At 24.1% G+C, this 22,961-nt stretch overlaps 1 protein-coding gene across 1 annotated transcript; it reads left to right on the top strand.

The window, feature by feature from the left end:
* Positions 1–10,481: 10,481 nt before the first annotated feature.
* LOC145849869 (serine/threonine-protein kinase pim-1-like) lies at positions 10,482–15,217 on the top strand. Its single transcript, XM_082954960.1, has 6 exons — positions 10,482–10,674; positions 11,160–11,338; positions 11,551–11,808; positions 12,044–12,200; positions 13,945–14,230; positions 14,332–15,217. The coding sequence occupies exons 1-6, from the start codon at positions 10,533–10,535 to the stop codon at positions 14,531–14,533; spliced, it is 1,224 nt and encodes a 407-aa protein (XP_082811086.1). The 5' UTR covers positions 10,482–10,532; the 3' UTR covers positions 14,534–15,217.
* The last annotated feature ends 7,744 nt before the right edge of the window (positions 15,218–22,961 follow it).

The following is a 22,961-nucleotide window of genomic DNA, read 5'->3' on the forward strand; positions in this document are numbered from 1 at the left end:
TAAAAAGAAAGTTTATTTTTTACTAAAAGGCTATTTTTCTAACTGAAAGTTTCCGTAAAATAAATTCAATCGTCTATTTTTTTGTTGATTTTATTTGGATTTTATTTTGATAAAACTTAACCATATCTAAAAACTGTTGTTTAAAGTATTTTTCTTCACAGCAATATACTAGATTAACTGCAATTTAGTTTTTTTTTTGAATTTTTTTAATATAACTTAACTTTTTAGTTATTGGCTAATAACTATATAACAAGCTTTAAAAAAAAGATTTATTTAAATTCAAGTCAGGTTTCTTCAAAAACAGTTTTTTTAGTTAAAATTAGTTTTGTAACTCTTATAGAAAAACAGTTTAAGCTTCGAAGTTTTTCATAAGTCAAATTTTTTCAATTGCTTTTCTTACTTAACTAATAAATAATGTTGAAATAATCTACAACTTTAATTAAGCTAAAAGCTTTATAACAATTTGTTTTAAGTTTGTACTTCCTATTGCAACAGTTTGATTGGTGTGTTTATCAAAAGTATTTCTATGTTTACAAGTTTCGACTTGGTCCGTTGAACACAGTAAAACAAAAAAAATCATTAGTTTTATTGCAAAAATATAGGCTTTCAAAATGAAGAACAATCATTAGTGGTTTTTAAATTTTTTTAACACTTAATATTTTGTATTTGTAAAAAAAACATTTTAAGAAAATAGAGAATCGGTATGTTTAGTGCGTAAAATGATTTAAAGCGACTTATAAATGAGGGTAAAAATATACTATGACAGTTTAAACTTTAAAAAATCAGTTTTTGTGTTAATACCATTCTATTAATGATAACAATAATGCGTGACGTTTAACTTCTAGATGTGTTTACAGATAACGGAACCGAGTCATAAATCTATTCCGTGTAGAAAAAAATCACTTTTTTCTCACTATACAGAAAGCAAGTAGCTTTTTCATTATGTTTCTACTAGCAAGCGAAGATGAGTCGGCGCAATTTAATCTCCGCTTCAAGAAAAACACACAAATTTTCAAAGCAAACTATTGCACTTTTTTCAAAGCGATCTGTGTGTCCGTCTGCACCGGAAACTTACCAGCCAAAGCAACCGTCTTGTTGCTCAGCAGTAATGATCAATCAATGCGCGAAAAATTTGCAGGCAGCGATAAAAATTTGCGATTACATCTTTTTCTTGACTCTACTTTAGATAGCGCCCCAACTTTTTTTTTGGTCAAAAAATATAATTTTAATGTATTGTTTTTCGTTGGTCGGGTATGTGCTTAAATTATCGACTTTTATGTTTTTTGTGCTAGTTTTTCGAGTTGGTAGCTGTCTGATCTTGTTTTTTACGTCTGAAATTAATTATCTCATTTTCGATGCGGTTTTACATTTTGTGTTTATTTTCACGTTATTGAAATTTTTTAACCTTTACTAATGAGTAAACATTTTGATTTATAAGAAGCTTCTATGCTAGCTATTAGTAGATATATACATATATATATATATATATATATCTATAGATTTTAGAGTGCTCGTTTGTTATAAAGTGCTCGAAAACGAAAACAACTTATCAAAGTTAAAAATATATTAGCAATACTTTGGAAATATTTTTAAACTATTAAATTTATTTATTTATGCTCATGTTTTTAAATTACCTTAGTGTTTTTATTTAAACGTTGTAAAACAAAAAGTTGTGAATTAGTTGTAAAACAAAAAAAAGGAATATTGTAATTTATTTAACATAATGGATGTTATAATTAGTACATCACTTTACAAACAAAAATAATTTATGAAAATACTTAAAGCATGTTTTTTTATGTTTATATTTAATCTAAAAAAGCTGGTGTTCTATCAAAATTAATGTTTTACTCAACTTTGTTTTTAACTAACGACACTATTTTTTAAATTTACAATTAAATATTAAAATTTTAGAATTGAGTTTTTAAGTATTAAAAAAAGAAAACCTTGTTTTTTTGTTAATTGTTTTCTTATATCATTAATATAACTCTTTTTGTGTTTTAAGTGTTTGTATCTAACCAATTTTAAATAAACATTTTGACACAATATAAACAGTTAAAAAAATTCAATATGTAAAAATATGAAGTTAAACATGAGTACACTACTTTTATTAAATCTCTTCAAGAGAAGTATTTCAAGTTTTTTGCTGTAATTAGTTTAAAAGGTGGCACTTTAACAAAAAACAAACATATATTAAATCCACACATACTGCAGACGTGAAAAGTATATATTTTTTTAAATGTTTTTAAATAAACCTTAGATTTTCTAAAAAAAAAAAAAAAAACTTTACAAAAAAAAAAGTGTAGGAATATGGTTAAAATAATTATTTTTTAGTATGTTTTATCAAAATACATACTTCTTTATTCATTTTATAAAAAAACTTACATAAACTTATTTTAAAAAATTGGTATTTTATATTTAAGTCAAAACTCGATGATGTCATCTTGCAGATTATCAAGGTTTTTTTCAACTAAAAGGTTTTAATAAATTAAAATTGTAAAATTAGATAAAGTTCTAAATAAATATAAGCTATTTATTTTTGATCAATCTACATCCTTGATATATGCAAACAAAGTTATTATTTCAACTCAATATATTAAAAATAACAGTTGCACTGGCCACGAGTGCCCTTAACAAGTGTTTAAACAGGAAACTAGTTATATCTTTTAATGTTCAAACTTAGCATATACACATAACCAACATAAAAGTACAAATTTCAGCACATCAGCTTTGATGTCTAGTTTTCAAGAGGTTTTTATTTTGAGAGCATTGTACTCTGCTAAAATAATTGATTTGTGGATTATTCTTATTCATGTTGTATATATTTTAAATTTTTCTGGCTTTTTTAGAACAAAAACAACTTTCACTACACTTAAATCAAATTTTTTAATACAATACATTTTAATATTTTATGTTCAGTTTCGATATATGAAATTTATCAAGAAAACTGATTTAGTTTGCGTAGTGTTAGACAAAAAAAAATATACTTAGAACTTTTACTACAACTGATAAGTATACTTTTTGAAACTTTTAATCCGAAAAAAGTCTATATTTAAAAAAAAAGTTAATTTTCTTTTTATACTAATTTCGTATTTTTTTTGTTATTTATCTACTTATTTGCTGTAAAAAAATAAAATCGGTACTTTTATCATTTTTAAAATACAAAACTAATTCAAAGTAGAGAACATCTCAGTTTTTAAATTAAGTATTTTGAGTAAAAATAATTTATTGGTAGTCTTTGATAAGAAACATACATGTAAATTAAAATCATAATAGTCCTTTAATTTATTTATAATCCTAATTATCAAATTTTTTGGTAATCTTTTTATTTTCAGAACAAGTGTTGCATTTTTAGCAATTACATTTATGATAACTATGTAATTTCAAAGCACCTTTTCATAAAACAGATAAGTAAAGGTAACTTCTTACTAATCTAAAAAGACTTTTAAAGTAAAAATTAAAACAGGCTGTAGAACAAAGCATCAATAAAGCTATAAGTTTAGCCAGTAAAAACCATAAGCAAAGCATAAATTTGTTACACAACATAAAACCAAGAAAAGAGTGTCACGGTATTGGTATAAGTGCTTTGTAAATTGGTATATTAATAGTATACTTTTATTTAATAAACACTTTAAATAAACTGTGATTTATATGCAGTAAAAATAATAAAGTAGAAACAAACGTATGTTTTGTTTTAGAAACAAGTTTAGATTTTAAAGAAAACTAGTTTCAATATATTATTTATTTAAACTTCGATTTCGTAACTAAAACTATTTTTCTTTAATTAATATAATTAGAAAGACCTAACTTAACCAAAAATGTTTAACAGCTTAGTTTACAAAGATTAGAAAGATAATTTGAGACTTTTAGTTTGCTTGTAGATAAAGACTGCAAAAAAAAAGTTTAACTTTTAGCACCTCAGTAAAAGTATTGTAGATTAAATTTAAGATTTCGAAATCAATTATTAAACACATCATTTTTTTTATTCAGATACTATTACTTCTAAAAAAATAATAAATTAATTAAGTTTGTTTGCTTTAAGAAATAACAGTTCAACTTAAAAATTTCGTAAGCTCAAAGTATAAATTTGAAAAAGTATGATTTTATACTATATAAAGATTATACATGCTCTAGAAATTACAAATTAAAAAAAAAATTGTAATATAAAATAGTCAAATTTGAGGCTACACGCTGTTTTATCTACAGCTCATATATGTTAAATAAAAAAATAATTAAAAACGAACCTAAATAAGTATTTAATGCCTTAATTGGGTAAGTGTTTTTTTATAGCTCATAATAGGTCAAAGCACATAAAGGGCTATTTTTTAATTTAAGTACTTTCAATAAATGATGTAGTTAAATAAGTTATAAAAAACATCTGCTAAAACATACGCCACCCAGATTTGATAACTTTTGAAAAGCGACCCGCTGTGAAGGAATTTATTTGTATAAGTTTTATAAAAAGTAAACTTCAGTAGACAAAATTATTCATAAGCATATTTGTATACTATATACATAAATCTACACTTTTCAAGTAAACAAACTTAAAGAAAACAGTTTTAAATTCTCAATTTTTTGTACTCTAAAAAAATTTTTAAAATGCACTTTTGAATTTATTATCGATAATTACACAAAGTTGTTTATTGAACGACAAAAAAGGCGCTCAAAATAACTTTTCCTTGGACCTGGTGTACAAAAAACCTTTCGGTAATCAATTCGTACACCTCATAGATATAGTTTAAAGTCTTGTCCAGGATAACTTAGCCAAAACTAACAGTTTGTTTGATAAAGTTTGTTTAAACAGTTTTATTTAAAGTTGAATTCAAATTTATAAAATTAAGGCAATAATTAAAAGAAGTACGCTTGCAAAAGACATTTTTTTTAAATTTTACACTTTAAACTTTCTATTTGAAATTTTTGTAACAAGACTAAATTATAAAATATGAAAAATGAATAAAATTCATTTTTAAAAATCTAACGAATTTATGAAAACAAACTGAATATTCTTAACTCACGACAAATTTTACATAAAGTGCTTATTTGTTTTTTCTTATGTTAATTGTTTTAGATAAAAAACTTAAAAATATAACATAGTATTATTGTAAAAAAAAAACTGTACAATTTTTATTTGACAATACGTATATTTTTAGCAACTGCTGTAACATTTTTCAGTTCTTTTTTATAAGTAAAAGTAAAAACTTGTTTACAAAATTGACGATCACGTTTGTTAAGTCTAGTCATTTTTATTTAAAGGCAACTGTTTGTATAACTACCAATTGTATAATAATAAGTTTTACAGTGACGTTTTAAAATAAACAAAAAATATAGCTTATTTTTGTCTTTAAACTTTTTATTTCGTTTACATTTAAACATTTTACAAAAATAGGTTTAATCATAAATAGTTGAAAATCTAAAAATACTTTTTTTAACATTTATTAACTTTCATTTTTTAAATTACAAAAGTTTTCTTCTCATAATTGATATTCTATAGATCTATGTGATACAGTTTAAAAAAAAATCGTTATTTTGTACTAATAAAAGTATGTTTATCTATTTAGTAATGTACTCTAAAAACTTTTATTGTCAAGTACTAGTATTAATTTTGAAAACTATAAAATAGATTAATAAACGAAAGCTTAACAATTTACACTAAGTATTAAAAGTATAAAAAGAATAATATTGAAAACTATAAAACAAAACATTTATTTTTAACACCTTTGTAATGCAATTTGTGAAGTATGTAAAACTAAAGTAACTTTATTTTTTACGAAAGTATAAGTTTTAATAACTTAAGCCCTAATTATATTTATACAATATAAGTACTTTGTATAACATATTAGAAAAAAATTTATATATAAAAAAACATTGAGTTATAATCAATTTCAAGATGTTTGAAAAACACGGCATTATAGTTTTACATTTTTAAACCTGTAGACAGTTTTAAAGATAGTATTTTTGTATAAAATTTAATTAAAATTAGTTTAAAAACTATGAATAATATTTCTTTATACAGTAATTTTCTCTCATTTAGAATTTTTTAAAATGGTTTCTAATATCAAAATTTGATAATTTCGTAGTTTTGTTTGTAAATAGCAGTTCATACTACATGTGAGTTTTTAGAAATAGGTTCTATATATAATGGAAATAATTTTTATATCTAAAATGTTAATGTAATTGAACATTAAACAAAGTTAAACAATTTTAAAGTATAAAATTTTTTAGAAATTTGAAATATGTTTTAAACTCTATAAATTAAAATAATTAAAATATTTGTAGAACACATTTTAGATGTTTTTAAAAAAATTTTAATCAAATAAATTAATTTACAGTTCTACTGCTTTTTTGATAACTAAGAAAAAGTTTTTACTCAAAATATAAATCATAAAGCTTATAAAACTATTTTTAAAGTTTTTTTTCAAAAAAAATAAAAACAGAATGTCTCAATTTACAACTATAGTAACAATTTTAAAGTATTGACAAATTCGGTATAATTTTGATATTTTTAAAAAACAAATTTTTTTTTTTTGCTTTTTCGACAAAGCATAAAACTAACGTTACCTAAAAACAAATATTTAAAAATATGCATATTTTGTTTAGAGTGTGAAGTTTTTAGATCAAAACTTTAAACTGCAATATAAACTCTTTCAAATACTTTAAATTAGTTCGTTGTGCAAACTACGGTTTTACAGTCTCATAGAAAAATTAAATCGGTTTAAAACTTTGAATTGTGTTACTAAAACTTGTTGATTGTATATACTTTTGATTTAAAACAGGTATACTTTACAAAAAACTTTTTATGCACTATATTTGTTTTAATATTAATCATTTTACTTTTTAAATTTTGAAAACCGTTTTTTGGTTAATTTAAATTTTCTTAAAAGCTATTAATGAAAAGTTTTTAAAAATATTAGTTTAAATAAATATCAATTTTACTTAAATCAAATAAAATAGCTTAAAAGTCTTAATAACTGTAACATTTATAACATTATTTTATATTTACAAAACTACTTAGTAGTACTACTAAACTTGAAGAACTACTTGCTACATAAAGTCATGAACCAACGTAAATCAGAAACATTCAGTGATTTTTTTAATCAGAAACAACTGGAAAATCTCTATAAAAATCGCTTTGTAGTGTTGACTTTTTATATCAAATAGTCTGTATAAGGTTTACTCTTTGAAGAACTATTAAAACTGCATAACACAGACAACCTAAGGTTTGTAAATAACTTATATAAAGCAGCTGCTTTAATAACTTTGACACAAATAGTTAGTTAATTTTAGTAGATAGAAAATATCTTTTGAATTGAAACATGTGTTTTAATATTATAGTTTCACTAGAAATATAGATTTTTTAAATATTATATTAATATTAAGCTCGAATATTAAGTGTATTTAAAATAAATTAATGCATTTTTTCCGCTAAAAAACTAATCTAAGTAAAGTTTAAGATCTAAATGTTTTTCTTTATAGTTTTTCCCTCGCCTGTGTGAAAGTCTTATTTGTATTTATAATTTATGTAGTCCAACACTTTAAGAAAATGTTTATTTGTTATGAATAAAAGTTTTAACTAATTTATATAATAAAGTACAACTAAGTTTGAAATTATTTATAACAATTATATTTTTAGAATACTTTAACTTTAGTAATTTTTTAACTAAAAACACGAGGTATATTTAATACACATAAAATTTGTGCTTACAAATTTAAATATTTACTAAAAAAAGTTATTAGATAAAGTGAAACTTACACATATAAAGCTTTACTTTTAATTAATTAAACAAAAATGAACTTATTTTTTTTGTCTTTTTCATTTTCACTAATTTTTACTACAACTGCGTAACTTTAAATGAAAAAACAATCATCTGTGATTTATTTATCAACAAAAAGTATTGCAGCAAGTTTAGCAACAATACAAAAATGCACAAACATAAAGTCAGAACTATTTTTATTGCCAAAAGTTTATTGTTGAATATTTAGATTTTAGTTTAACTTTAAGTTTACTTGGTAAAAACATTATAAAAGTTCGATATTTTTTTGGTGGAAAATATTGTCGATGTCTAATTTAAAAAAAAACTTTTTGAATATTAAACTTTAATACTAGATTTGTTTAAGTTTTTCCACAAAGGTTTAAAATATTTTTTTTAAGTATAATACATCGGTTTAGGTTTCCTAAAAACGTTTAAAGTTTTGGTTATTGCACTGAAATGTGACTTAATATTCTTTAAAAAGACTGCTTTTCATAGTAGCAGTTTAAGTGCTTTTTTTACAAAAACTTTTGTTAATATGTACCAGTGTTTAAATATTTTTTCGATCACACGAATGTAGATTTGAATTTTCAAATACTAAATCTAAAAGTTAGAACTGTAAATGAATAACAGAACATATAGTTTTATGAATAGTATAAATTTGTTTTATAGTTAAAGAAGAGACTTGCAAAGCTTTATTTATTTTGTAATTAAAAGTACTAAAAAAATTTATAAGGTTAAAGTTACATTTTAGTAAACTATTTTTTATTTTTAAACTTGCTTTTGTTAAAGTTTTATGTTAAAAAGATAAAATTAAAATTTTGTCAATATACAAAGTATCTTTATTTTATTTATTTTTTTTAACTTAAATTTCAATTTTTCAAAAATTCGCTTATTGTTTTATAATTAACAAAAGTTAAGATACTTTTTTAGTAAAACTTCTTTTTAAATACTTAAACCAGACTTTACTTCTAATTCTTTTAAGAAAAATAATGAGTTTTAATAAAATAAAGCAAAAAACACACATTTGATTTAATACATTAATTAGTACTATTTCTTTTCAGGAAGGTATGACTTTATTATCTAGTAGTACAAAATAGTTTTCATAATAAATATCAAATTAAATATTAGAATGCCAAACAATCATAATTAGTAGTAGACTAAAAATGCCACAACTTTAAATTTCAATAGTTTTCAAACAATTATATAATAATTATTTTTAGCGGATAAAAACCATATACTTAATTCTCAAACTTTATTCTTTTAAATTTCCTGAAGTCTATAAATTGTTAAAGGACTATTTCAAATAATCTTATGTGTTTTAATATAATATTCAAAATTGTGTACAAAATATTGTTTTTTTTCAGGTTACGTAAGAACAAAAAAAAATTATTTAAAATTAAAAGTTTGTTGTGTATAAATTAAACAGATATTTTATTATTATATTTGTTCTGTGTATAAGTACTTTATGTTAAATTGTAGTTCATATATAGAATGTTTATAAAGCTTCACAAAATTTATTTTATTAAATTAATTTTTTTTACTGTTTTTTTCAATTTGAAAAATAAAGTCAATAAAGTATTAAACGTAAATAGTTGAATTTTACTGAGACACAAAACTTAATATATTAAATTACTTAGGTAAACACTTTTATTATTTTTTAATGCTAGTTAATAATAATTTTCTGCGGTTTTAACTTTTTTAAACAGTTTTTTAAAACTTAGCGTTTTAGTTTGTTACCGGTCTAGTTTGCAAAAATATTTGGTAATTTAACAAAGTTAAACACGTTTTTTTAATCCTAGTAGTTAAAAATCAATTAAAATTGTAACTTATGCCGTTTTGAAATAAAACATTAGCAAACTTAGTTTTTCTTGTACTTAATGTTTTATTTAATTTTGCTACATAAAAACATTACAAAATTTACTATAATATCAGTTTTCGAACTCTTTCACAAAACCTATTTGAGAAAGTTCGTTTTTACCTATAGAAACCGCTAGAGCACTAGAGAACAATTTTTTTAAATTTTATGAATTAAAACTTCATTGGAGGTCCAGTAAAACGTTTGAGAGATTTCTTAAAGTACGAGAGAGCTTTTTTTTTCTTCGCGGCAACACTGGTAGCATTTCAAACAATTGTTTTAGTATACGACTTGCTCGATAAAGTTGTGTAAGCTAATAGTGCGATCGACATTTAAAAAACTATGTATTGAGATTTTATGAAATAAGTGATGTATTAAAAAAGGCAATCATGTTTTCTTATTTAGTTTAAACAATACATATAGAATTTTATTAAGTTTAGACTTAAGACTGACTGCAAAACTGTGATTTATTATCGCATAAGCAAAATAATTTAAACAGTTTACGATATTTATAAAATTGAGTTGTTTATGAAGCATTTAAAAAGTTTTTTGAGTGAAATATAAAATAATAACAAATAAAACTACTAAAAAACTACTGAAATTTTTTATTTAAAATTTTTAGATACATAGTTTTTTTTTAATTTTTTAGTTTTTTAGACCACAGTAAAAGTAGTGAACATTGAATGTAGTAATAAGTTTTTAACCATTTTAAGTTTTAAAGTAAATAAAGTAAGTTTTATTAGTTTAGTTAACCAAAACTAATGCGGTTAATAACATTTTTTTATTAAAAAAATCAATGTAAATATACTTTTAATAAATATCTAGAAATACTTTTTATATTTTTATATGAATACCAACGTATTTTGCTGTGCAGATAGTTATTTAACTAGCTATAAAAAATAAAAATAAAAACCTTTACTGCAATTCAAATGATAACCGGTAAAAGTTTTAAATCAGAACAAGTCAATTACAACCATCAAATTTCTCAAGACAAAATCATGCCTCTCAAAATTCCAACTTTCTCAAGAAGATCAGTTCACCATCAAAATATTGTTAGCAGAAGGCAGCAAGGTATATAACAAACTTATAAAAGATATAAAATAAGAATTATAAGTTTTAGTTGTTGTGATTCTTATACAGTTTAAGATTACAACCTAAAGTTTAACTTTCGAGTAAGCAATGTTTTGATATTAACAATCTTTTTCATATACTTATTATGTAATGCAAAATATAGATGTTCTTAAAACTAATTGCTCAAATGATCTTTAGAAAATACTTTTTAAAGGTTTTCAGCAAAGCTGGCAACTAAAAATACGCTACGTAATATACTTAAATACTGTATTTTGATATATTGGTTCTAGGAAAATAGACGTGTTTGGTTTACCAAAATTTCAAAGTAAAATAATAGTAATATTACTAAATATTTAGAAAACTTAAAGGTTATGTTTGTATGATGAACATGTAGTATAAAATTTTCTAAACATTTCTAACATAAACAAAAACCAAGAGTTATTCTAAATTTTCACCTATTTTAATGGTAAATTTTTGTTTTACAGAGTTGAACTCGCACTTTCAGCAACAAGAGTACAGGTTTTGTCAAACTTACATCAAACTTTCTTCGGAGCCCATCGGTGCTGGAGGCTTTGGCAGAGTTTATTCGGCGGAAAGAAGGTTTGATAATCTTCCGGTTGCAGTCAAAGAAGTTCCAAACGACAAAGTAATAAGCTGGGAACAGGTCAGTGTTGTTAGAAGTGTTTAAGTTTCTGTACTATAACAATATTAGTACTTAATAGAATTTAAAAATATAGTGAATTATGATTAGAGTACAAAAAATTTACATTTTTAGTTCTTAAGTATTTATTTAGATTACCTTTGAATATGTTAGTAACTGACAAAAGTTTATTAAAAATAGGTTTATAAATTCTAACTGTTGAAGTTATTTCACAGATCAATGGACATCGCATTCCTAGTGAAATTGCCTTAATGATGAGATTGAACAAGCAGCCTCATTTAAAAGTTCAAAACAGCAATTTGTTGCAATTTAATTGTGGTAGTAATCACGTGATAAAGCTGATTGAATGGTTTCAGTTTGCAGACAAATGGGTACTTATACTTGAAAGACCTCAGAGATGCACAGATCTTTTTGATTATATAACAAAATATAAATATTTAGATGAAGACAAAGCCAGACTTTTCTTTTGGCAGGTAAACAGTTTTGAAAGCTAAATTTTAAATTGAAAATTAGATAAAATGTACATAATATATTCACTTTTAATCAAATAAATCAAATAAAATAAAGTATATTGAAAACATAATTTTAAGTTTTTAGGAATATAAGTAGCACTAGCTAAACTTTAATAAGTTTTTTTATACAAAAAAAAATTTAATTTTTAAGGATATTAATTAAATTAAATAGTTTAATAACGTATTTAATTTTTAGGTTCTTCAAGCTGTAAGTCATTGCCACAAGAATGGAGTGGTTCATCGAGACATAAAAGATGAAAATCTTATAGTTGATTTGGACACTCAGCAAATAAAATTAATCGATTTTGGTTCAGCCGCTCCTCTTCGCGACACCATCTACCTTGACTTTGATGGTTAGCTTTCTAATTAGCAAACAAAAAAATATTAAGGTTTTTTAAAGGATAGCTACTATAAATAGAATACCATTTGAAATTAATTTCACACGTTTACTGTTCCGGCAAAATCACGGGATTAGTCTCGTGACAGCTCGTCGAGTAGCTTGCATTTTAACTTAAGTACCTTATTGATATCAACGTTACTACGGCAACCCGTAAACGATATTAGTGCGCGTTATGCAATCAAAAACGCTACAAAGTAGTAAGATGAAGATCAAAAGTTTGTAGTATTTTCTTGTATTGATCGATGATTCTGTTGTTAATGAACTTGGTAAGATAAGGTTTTAATTATTGTTTAAAACATTGAGTTAACTTTAAAAAAAAATTATAAAGTAGCAGTAAACTTAAATTAAACTGTTGTGTAGCTCTGCAATGTGCATGAGTAATAAAACCGGATGTAAACGCTGTTTACTTTAATTTGTGTTCTTTTCTTGAGCAAAGTTGTTCACTAATTTAAGTTAAGCAGTTTTTATATGTAATTTTAGTTCTACACGACTAATCTAAAATACAAATTCAGCGGCAACTAATTAAGTAAGTATCACTTGTCTTTCTTGGTTTCGTTAAAGTAAAAGTATTCAGTTGATGTACTATATATATTTGAAATGTTTTATATAGGAATAAATATAAAAAACAGTTACTTTTCTTAAAACCAAAATGCTACTTAAGAGCTAAATACTTTTTACATGCCTTTGTACGACTGAAAAAATGTTTTTATTTTATTTAATTTTTTTTAAATAAAGAAACTACTTATAATAACAGTTTTTTATACCGCTTTTGTGTGTCATTAAATTTAATTATTTTAAAATAATTTAAAGGCTTGATTTTCTTTTACAAATTTTAAAGGGTTTACATATAACTTTTAGATTTGTAATTTGCTAAATAAAATCTCGTGTGTAAGAAAATGAATGGCAGTGGCACGCACCACATTAATTTGTGTCAGCATGTGAAAAGCATATGAGAAAATTTTAGCTTGTGATTTTTAGTTGTCGTTTTACGACTTTTATTTCCTCAATTCCCTTGAGCAAAAACGCCCACATTCGTCTCACACTGAGAAATCAAACGATGACTCTTAAGTCTTTGTTGCGGTATTTAAAGAATGCAATCCCTTTATTTCTGACGTCATTACCAATAAAAGGGAGTGATAAATTTAAGATAACATCGCTTTTAAATGAAATAATTTAACTAGTATGCATTTACTTATAATTTTTTTTTTTTTTTTTGATTGGTAGACTGTTTTCAAACTTGTTTTAAATTATCCCTAGGAAATTTAAATATTTTTTAAAGCTAGTTAAAACAAAATAGAAATAATAGTTTTCGATACTAGCATAAAGTATGACCTTAAGATTGCGTAAAATAGTTAACCCGTTACACAGTAAGTATTGCAAAGTAGTGTGCAAAGTTCAAGCGAAAACGTTTTGCTGCAAACTTTTCTTTTGCACAGTGAAATAATGACGCAACTTTCTATTAAATTATGCATGAATGTCTTACCTACCTTTTAAAGTAGAACACATCTGTAGAATGTTTTATATCCGATAAAAAATAAAAGCTGTTTTCAAGAACTTTGTATTTTGTTAAATTTAATTTCGATATTAATTATATTTTTTTTATAGTGCTAGTCTTTATGTTTTAAATACATAAAAATTAATATAAAATAAAGTTTTACTTGAATATTTCTACTTTATTTAACTTTTAATTTTTTCAGGAACTAGAGTTTATGCCCCACCAGAGTGGATAGGAAAGTCTCGTTATCACGGCAGATCAGCTGCAGTTTGGTCTCTTGGAATACTGCTTTACGATATGATTTTTGGTGACATTCCGTTTAATACAGACGAAGAAATAAAGCAAGGGAGGTATCGGGTTACTAAACCAATCTCCGCAGAGCTTCACGATCTTTTAAAAAGACTGCTGGCTATAAAGTCGTCAGATCGTCCCACCGTTGATGAAATCATGGTTCATCCGTGGGTCCTTCATTCAGATTTTATTTCAAGGTTAGCGCATAAGTTTTTTTTTTTAAACATTAAAATCATGATAGATATATAACGTATTTATATTATAAATTATTTTCTAAAATATTACTAAACGTTTTTAGAAATTGCGACGACAAAACACAATTTTACCATATAAGATCAACTTCAGAATGTTCTGACGTTTCCACATCATCTCAACAACATCCAATATATTTTTCTGGGCACAAACTTCCTTCATCTAACAGCAGCCGGGATTCTGGTTTTGTTCCTTCACTGAACTGTAGCCAGAGCTCATCACCGAATGCTAGCTATTTAAGCTTATGATAGAAAATAAGATGTAAAATCCTCCAGTATAAAAAAGATGTTTAATATCAAAACGTTAAAAATCATATACTTAAATTATAAATGATAAAATACATATATTTAAAACATACTCCAAATAGAATTTATTTGGCTTTTTAGTTTGAAACTAAAATTTGTATACGAAGATTAACTAAACACATAAAAAAAGGTCTCTGATTAAGTTTAACTCAATAAAATATAAAAAAGGCTTTCTTAATCAGACTGGTATCTGTAAATTAAGTGCCTCTATCTTTATTGTTTAAATATTATCTTGCCTCCATTTAGTATATTTCTGTTGTCTTTTTTATAATTTGATTGTATGTATATTTAATGTATTTATATTTCTTCTATTTATCAGTGTTACGTGCTAACTTCACATTTTTTGTTGCTACTTTTTTTAGATTTAAACCGTTTGACACGGAAACTTAAAACTTGCTACCTTTTGTTTTTATTTCAAAAATTCCAACATGGTAACAAAACTTTTTTCAATTTAAATGTAGTGCATAACATTTTAAAGCACAAAAAAATTGTACTGCTGAAAATGTAACATGAATTCTCTTTAATTATTGTTTTTAAGTTCGTTTTTTTTTTAATGGAAGTATCTAAATTTAATAGATAAGATAGTTTGATAAAAAACTTTTAAATTTGTTTTGAATAAATCGTTGTATTAGTAAGTTTTGTTTTATTTTCTAGCAATTTTAAAAACATAAAAAGTAAACATGTAAGTTTATATACAGTTTTAAATCATAATTATAAACTTATACAAAAGTTTATGAAAGAAGTTCAATAGTACCTAATTAAATAATTTTTCAAAAAAAAAACCTATAAACTTAAAATTTAACCAAATTCCCTTACAAATGAAAAATGAACTAGTATAGTTTAACTGAAATTTATACTAGTAAACAGTCTTATATTTTGTTTATAAGCTTAAAACTAGTATTACAAACCTATGCTGCACAATAAAAAAAAAATTTTTGAAATTCGTGCTTTCATTAAAAGTAATATACTTTTTTACAAAAAAAAAGATACTTGTTTTATTATTTCTATTTTTCTCAAAAAAATAAAAATAAAGCAAGCGTTATACTATTTCAAAAGTTTGTTTTTGTACTCATTTCATTATATAATGTTATTAGATAGTAAAAGCTGTCTAAAAAAATTTTAAGAAATTATCCTGTAGCGTAAAAGTAAAATATTATTTTTTTTTTATCTAAATTTTTTTCATTACAAGCATAATTAAGAAGCAAAATAGTATATTAAGCATGCCTGTTCGAAAAAAAAGAGTAGTATTGATTTGCATCATATGTTTTAAAAAATTTACAGAACTCTATTTTACAGGGTTTTTTACGGTTAAATAAAGATCAAGATTCGAAACTTTACAATCTCTTAGTAACTTTTGTTTATGATACATAAGTATTAGCAGTTTATAAAAGCAGATTTAGAAATTGTACCGCTCCCAGATACAAAGTAAAGTATTAATAACTTTCCAATACCAAAACTATTGAAACATAACTTATTATATTTTTTTGAATTTTACTGAATAGATTTGTAGGTTGACTTTGGTAACTTTACTTAAATAAAAACTTAACACACATTTTAAAACTATTTCAAAAATAAAATTAGTCTAAATATAGTAGTTTTAAGTTGTAGTAAAAAATTAGACTAAAAAATAAATGTCTTTATAAAACAATATTTTTTAAGTGCCAATAAATTTTACTACAGTTAGGAAAATATTTATAAGAAAAAAAAAGGTAAAGTAGGTTTGAAACTTAGTTATCATCGAAAATATTTACCGGCATTACAGTTCAAAAACAAGGTAAAGTTACGTGCTTGGGTCAGTGTTTTGTTCACAAAGCAACTATAAATATATATATAAAGTGCAAACAAGTACGAAATGAAAAACATTTGACATACCACAGCTCTGTTGTATCAAAAACAAGCTGTTTTTTTTGTCGGTAACATAAACTGTTTTGTTATTTTCCAAGAAGTTTTCCCAAAAAATAGAAATTATTTTCATATATACAAAACCTAAAACATTGTTTTTATCACTAAAATATAACATTTTGTATACAAAGTTATTTATAAATCATGGTCCTTAAAACCTAAAACTAAAACTCAAACCACAAGAACAATATAAGTGTTAGCTGTCTTAATAAATAAAGGATAAGAGTAAAAAATGTATATAAAGTTCAACATCCGTAAACTTATTGTTTCAACAGTATATTATTAAAAATATTCAGTTTTATATGAAGGAAAATTATCAAAAAGAATCCGGGTATTACAACAAGAATTTTTATTTTTGAAACGAATAACATTTAAATATAAGTTTTCAGTACTCATTAGGACTTTGTATAGTTTTGTACGTTTATATGTTTTACTTAAGAACGAAGTATAAATTAAGCAGATAAAAAATCTTCAAACAAAAAGTTTTTTTTTCAAATACTTACATGAAAACTTATATTTTATAAGTATTAATACAGTAAGATATTTAAGCTTTATAGTAAATATGTAAAAATATTAAAGTACGTATTAGTTAATTTCAAATAAACGAATTCAAGTTACATAAAGAGCTAAAAATTACATATGAATACTTTTTTTATACAGTTTTTAAAATTGTTGTTAAAAAAAATTAAAAGTTTAAATAAATTTATAACGAAAGTATGTTACGAAAATAGGAAGTTTGTAACTCAGACGTTCGCATTTTCTCAATTCATTCAAACAACAAATTCTTGCCCAAACACGTTTTAAAGTTCGCCCTGTCTTCATAGCTGCAAAAACATGCCAGCAACAAGCAAGCTCATCAATTCTCCTTCGCATTGTTGCGTCACAGTTTCCGTTGTCTTACTCTCTTTAGAGCTTAGCACCACACTGCTAATTACAATCGGCTAGGTTTATTTTTCTCGTTTCTTACAAAAATCTTAAACATTTTTATATTATTTTTTGAAATTATTCATACATGTGCAGTGTCTATTTTTAAGGTATGACTTTTGAATTCAAGCTCCTAATTAAAATAATTTAAATAGTTAAATATTTAACCTGTGTATGTTTGTATATAAATTTATCTTTTTACATAACTTTTTCAGCCTACTAATTTGGTATCCTTTTATGACATCTTAACCAGCATTTTTCGCAAAAATACTCAGTAGTTACCATGACTTAGTTTGAGAAAAGTAATATTTCTTAGTATACTTAGCTTAGCAGCTTAACTCACAGCATATGTTTGTAAGTGTATTGAACTTTTTCTATTATGCAATAAATGTAAGTTGTTTTCTTACTACTTTTATACTTTTATCTTTGTATAGTTATGTTTTAAACATCTTTTTTTTCACTTGACCTTTCAGTTTCTGTTACAAAATCAAAACAGTAAGTCATACGAAAGATAAATCATAATTACTTAACTTATACAAAAGTTTATGAAAAAAGTGTATTTTATGTAGAAAGATAAACTCAGACTTTTTTTTAACCAAATTTAAAAATTAAGTGTTAACTTTATTTAACCTAGCTTTAAACTATAGTACAAAATAAAATGTAAATATAATAACTAAAACCAAGTTATAAGGCGAGCTAAACAGTTTTTGTGATTGCCATGCTAATTTTATTTCAAGTTTAATCCTACGTTTTATTAATTTTTATAAGATAAAATTTACTTTAGAGTTTGTAAAATTTATCTCATCGTTGTTAAACAATAAAGCTGATTTCAGAAAACCATAAAATATTGAATTATTAAAGTAAATAGGTTAAAATAGTCATTAAACTATTTTTAAGTTATAAAGAAGAATTACTTATAAATACTAAATCTAAATATTATTATTTTGAAGCAAACTGTTATTCTTAATAAGTTCCTAGTTATTTATAGTACATTTATTTAGGTATAAGATTTTAAAGCTTGAAATATTTATAAATGATGTATTTTTTTAATAAGATACTTGCTTTTGTAATTTACCTAGAAAGCAAGATTACATAAGTAATCTAAGTGGAATAATACTTTTAAGTATTCAAAAATCACAAGCAAACAAAACATATGGTCAGAAATTTAGTAGTAGCATCAAGTAGTGCTGTTTTAGTGCTGTTCATAAGTGTAAATCGAGACTTCACTCTTGACGGGTGCTATTAGCTACCCTCTGTTAAGCAGCTCATATAATGTTCTGTTTATTTGTTAACGTTGCTCAGCAATACAGCAAGAATTTTCATCATTCCAACTATAACTTTTTGCATCAACTTTAAATTGCAACGCTTCAAATCAAAAGAAGACGGCAAAAATGGGTGGCACACGTTGCCTACTACGTCGTTTCCTATTTGCGTTGTGACGTCAAATTGAGCAGTGAAATAGCAGAGCGGTAAAACACATTTGCGTTTCATACATTACTTTCTTATTATATTCAGAAAAAAAAACTCGTTTCTTTGTACTGAAAATAAAATTTATAATATTTTAGCGTGTGTTCTATTTTTTATTTCTTTCTTATTTTTTCAATTATTCTTTCCAAATAGTTATTTTAACATGTAAAACCTAGTTAATCGCATCTCTTATAAGTGTTATAATAAATAAAAAAAACTTTTGAAAATAAACTTTAATAAATCAAAAATAAAAGCTTTAGAAATATATTTATTCTAATTAAAAGTTGGATAAAAAGATAACAGAAGGTTGGTATAAAACTTTAGAATCACTAAAAATTGTTAGTAGTAACTGTAAGGGGAAAACACCGCTCGCTTAGCATATATACCGTTGTTGTTTTTCTATGTTTTTTTCAATCCAACGACAGATGTTATTTATAGATGTTAATTTAAAATTCCCGCCACAGAGAAACAATATCTTATATCAATGAAGTCCCGCGTTTTTTTTTCTGGCGCGCAGTTACAAGCAATTTTGAAGTGCCGTTTCGGGTTTAAATGAAATCCATCGTCAATTACCAGAAAAAGCTGGTAAGAGGATCGGTCGGTGGCAACATCAAAGCCATCTCTTTTTAACACAAGTGGCTGTGCACAGATTGATGATCGGCGGTCACAAGAGAAATTGTTGGCGAAACAAAAGAAATTCCTCTATTAATTGTGACGTCACAATAACAGAAAAGGTGGACGACTGTTGCACTTAAGATTAAATTTGAACTGAAAATGACTGCCCATTTACTACAACTTCCCCCTTCTATTCACATGTTTTTGTTGCTTGGTTGTATTATAAACAAAAGAAAAAGACCAAAAATTACAATTCATAATATTTAAGACTTCCTGTCTGTATCTGCTTTATTTACAGTACTTAAAAGTATACAGAAAATAGTATATAAGGTTCTATGTTATCTTAAAGTTCACAACATAATCATAAAAGTGTACAGTATAAAGTTAATTTGTACAAAACAAAAGTATCTTAATACACTTTGTTTACAGTGCTTAAACGATTTTGTATCAAAGTCGCTTTAGAAACAGTATCAGTTATTTCTAATTCTAGTTATATTAAAATTTTAATGTAAAACAAAACTGTTTTGTATTTTGAAATGTTGAAACATTAAGTTATTTACGCAGTTACTATATAACAGTAATTTTATACTACAATTTTGTATATATATACTGTATTTTGTTAAGTTTGCTGAAAATTAAATTTTCTTTGTAATCTTTTTTAAGTAATATTTTTAATTTTAAGTAACTTTTTAATCTACATAAATAAACTTATGTGTTGACTGTTTTAGTTTGGTTACAAACATAAATTAAATAAACTATTGTTCTTCTTCTTAGTTACCTCTATCGATCATAAGTACATACATTTTTTATATATTAAAATTTTAAATAATTTAAAACCAATGTTTCTAGCTGTAAAAAAATCTTCTTTAGTAGAATAATAACAGTGAACTTTGTTTTAGAAACTTCAGTAATATAGAAAATTATAATGACACATTGTTTGGTATAAGCTCTCATGTTCTGTTTATCTGTTTAAACTTATGAATGACTTGAACAAATTTGTATATATTTTTTTGTTATAAGATATCCTGGCTTAACAACTTTTTTTTATCTTAAGTACTTTAAAGGAGATATGGCTGTAATATTTAAAAAATTTGTCAAAAAAATACTCATAATAAAAAAACAGTTTTTAAAAACAAGCTAACTATTCACTTTTCAAACTTAAAATAGGTATAAAGATAGGCTGATTTGTTTTTAATAGAAATAAATTAGTACTCATGTGTGTATTTTTCATGGTAAGTATAAGTTTGTATCTATTGTATTTTTTTATCGAAAGTATTGCAATCTTTCCAATATGCAAAAGGAAAAATTATATATTTGGAAATTGTAAAACTATAAGGCTTTGTTCACATTAAATTAAATACTTAAGCTATCATAACTGCTTACAAGTAATGAAATATTAGTTATATTTTACATCAAAAGTATATAGTTTAATATTAAAAATGTAGCAATGAACCTACAAAGACCTTAAAATTTTTCACAAAAATTTAAATGTCAGTATAAACAGGTTTTGTTTGCACTAAAATATACACTTTATATAAAGAAAATTCCACATCTTGTTCAAACAATAAGAGATTTCCATAGCTAAGAAAATTTTTCCATCTTACGCACACGGTGAACTTTTGTTGAACTTTAAGAGGCTAAGGTATTTGAAAGAAAATCTTAGGAACATATTGTGAATTTAATGTGTTAATTTTGTGACGTAAAAAGAAAAAGTATTAGTAAGTTTACAGGTCAAAATTTGTTTAAGTAAATATGTTCTTTTATCGTGATCGATATTTTTCATTACTTTTGTTATACTACTTTCTCAAAAATATATATTTACTTAGCTTATAAGAAAAATGGCTTAACTGTATAAACCCCTTAGAAATTACGTATTAAAAAATTAGATATCAAATGATTGTATGACAAAAGTTTACTTAATTTTAAAAATATAAATTTGTTAAACCATACCACTCCAGTATATAAATACGAACTTAACCTAAACTTTTGAATATCAGAATGCTGTAAAATAATGCAGGAACAAACAAAACGTAGGACATTATGTAAAAAACCAGCAAAACGTGGGAAAGTCAAGTGAGAGTTTTTTAATTATTACATTTAACCGTTTGTTTTTGAAGTTCGTAGCTCGTTTATACACCACAACTAAATAGCCTTGATTAATATCATAATTTAATTATTTCAGTTTTTAAAAATAGAAATAAAATGCCATTTATAAGAATGATATAAATTGTTATGATTATTATTAGGATTAATAAAATGTTATGAAATTTTCTTTTTATTCACACAAAATAACTGCTAAAAAACTTATGCTGAGTAAAAAATTATAATGTAAATGGTTAGTCATTTTATGAATGAAAGTTCGGTTTTTCATCAATATATGACGGATTCAATACTTAGTAAAAGTAGTGTTTTAAAATAGTATGGTTTATACAGAATTAGTTTAAAAGAAGAATAAATATATCCTTTTATATAAAATCGTTTCAAAATTATTATTAATTTTAAGAGAAGTTGTATTGGTCAAAGAAGTTAGTAAACCTTAGACATTTTTTGTTTAAAACTAAATGTATTTTCTAGTAAAAATGTTTAAAGCTAACAATTAAAACTTATTTCCAATAGTATTTTTTTATAAACTTATTTCAAATACATAAACTATCGACAACTAGGTATTTTTAAACTTAAAAATAATAATTACTTTAGCTAGTAAGACTTATAGTTTTTAATACAGACAACAGTACAACTAACATGGTTAATATGTAAATATTTCTTACTTTTAATGTAAAAGGAAAATTAGATGTATGTTTTCTTTAATTAACTAAATGTTTAAAAGCATTTTTTTAACAAAAATTATCTATCATATTAACCAGGTTTATGAAACGATCTTTAAACACAGCAACGTTATATAATAAATAGGTTATACACTATTTTTTAAAATTATATGTTTGTATATTTTAAATGTACATAAAATTAATAAAATTTTGTAGAAACTTCTTTAGAAGTAAACATTTTGTAAAATAGTATTTCTTTTTATTCATAAAAATTTTTTATACAAAAATATACATGGTCAAAAAACAATTTAGATTGAAGTATTTAAGAAATAACTTAACCATTGGTTTCTTGGAATTTTAAAATATAAAAGTAAAAGGTTTGCAATCTTCTAGAAAATAACGAAGAAACTTTCATCACTGATCGTATTGATAAAGGTGACTAGCACAAACATACCGAATCAGCATAACAGTTTTTATAATTTGCCCACATCATACGTACATTCTTAACACTGCAGTAGAAGTGTATCAAAATCTTATGCGTTGCGAAACTTAAATATCTAGCATTTTTGCGTGACAGCAGTATTGCTTTGCTGGTCTTTCTCTTTAAAAATGACCTCTCTGTAAGCAGGCCACCCACGCAATACAAAAGAAAAATACAGAAAAAAGCGAACAGTTAAATATACTTAAGATAAATTTAC

The sequence above is a fragment of the Thalia democratica genome, chromosome 2 (assembly GCF_965202585.1).
Source record: "Thalia democratica chromosome 2, ktThaDemo2.hap1.1, whole genome shotgun sequence".
In the NCBI taxonomy this organism is placed as follows: Eukaryota; Metazoa; Chordata; class Thaliacea; order Salpida; family Salpidae; genus Thalia; species Thalia democratica.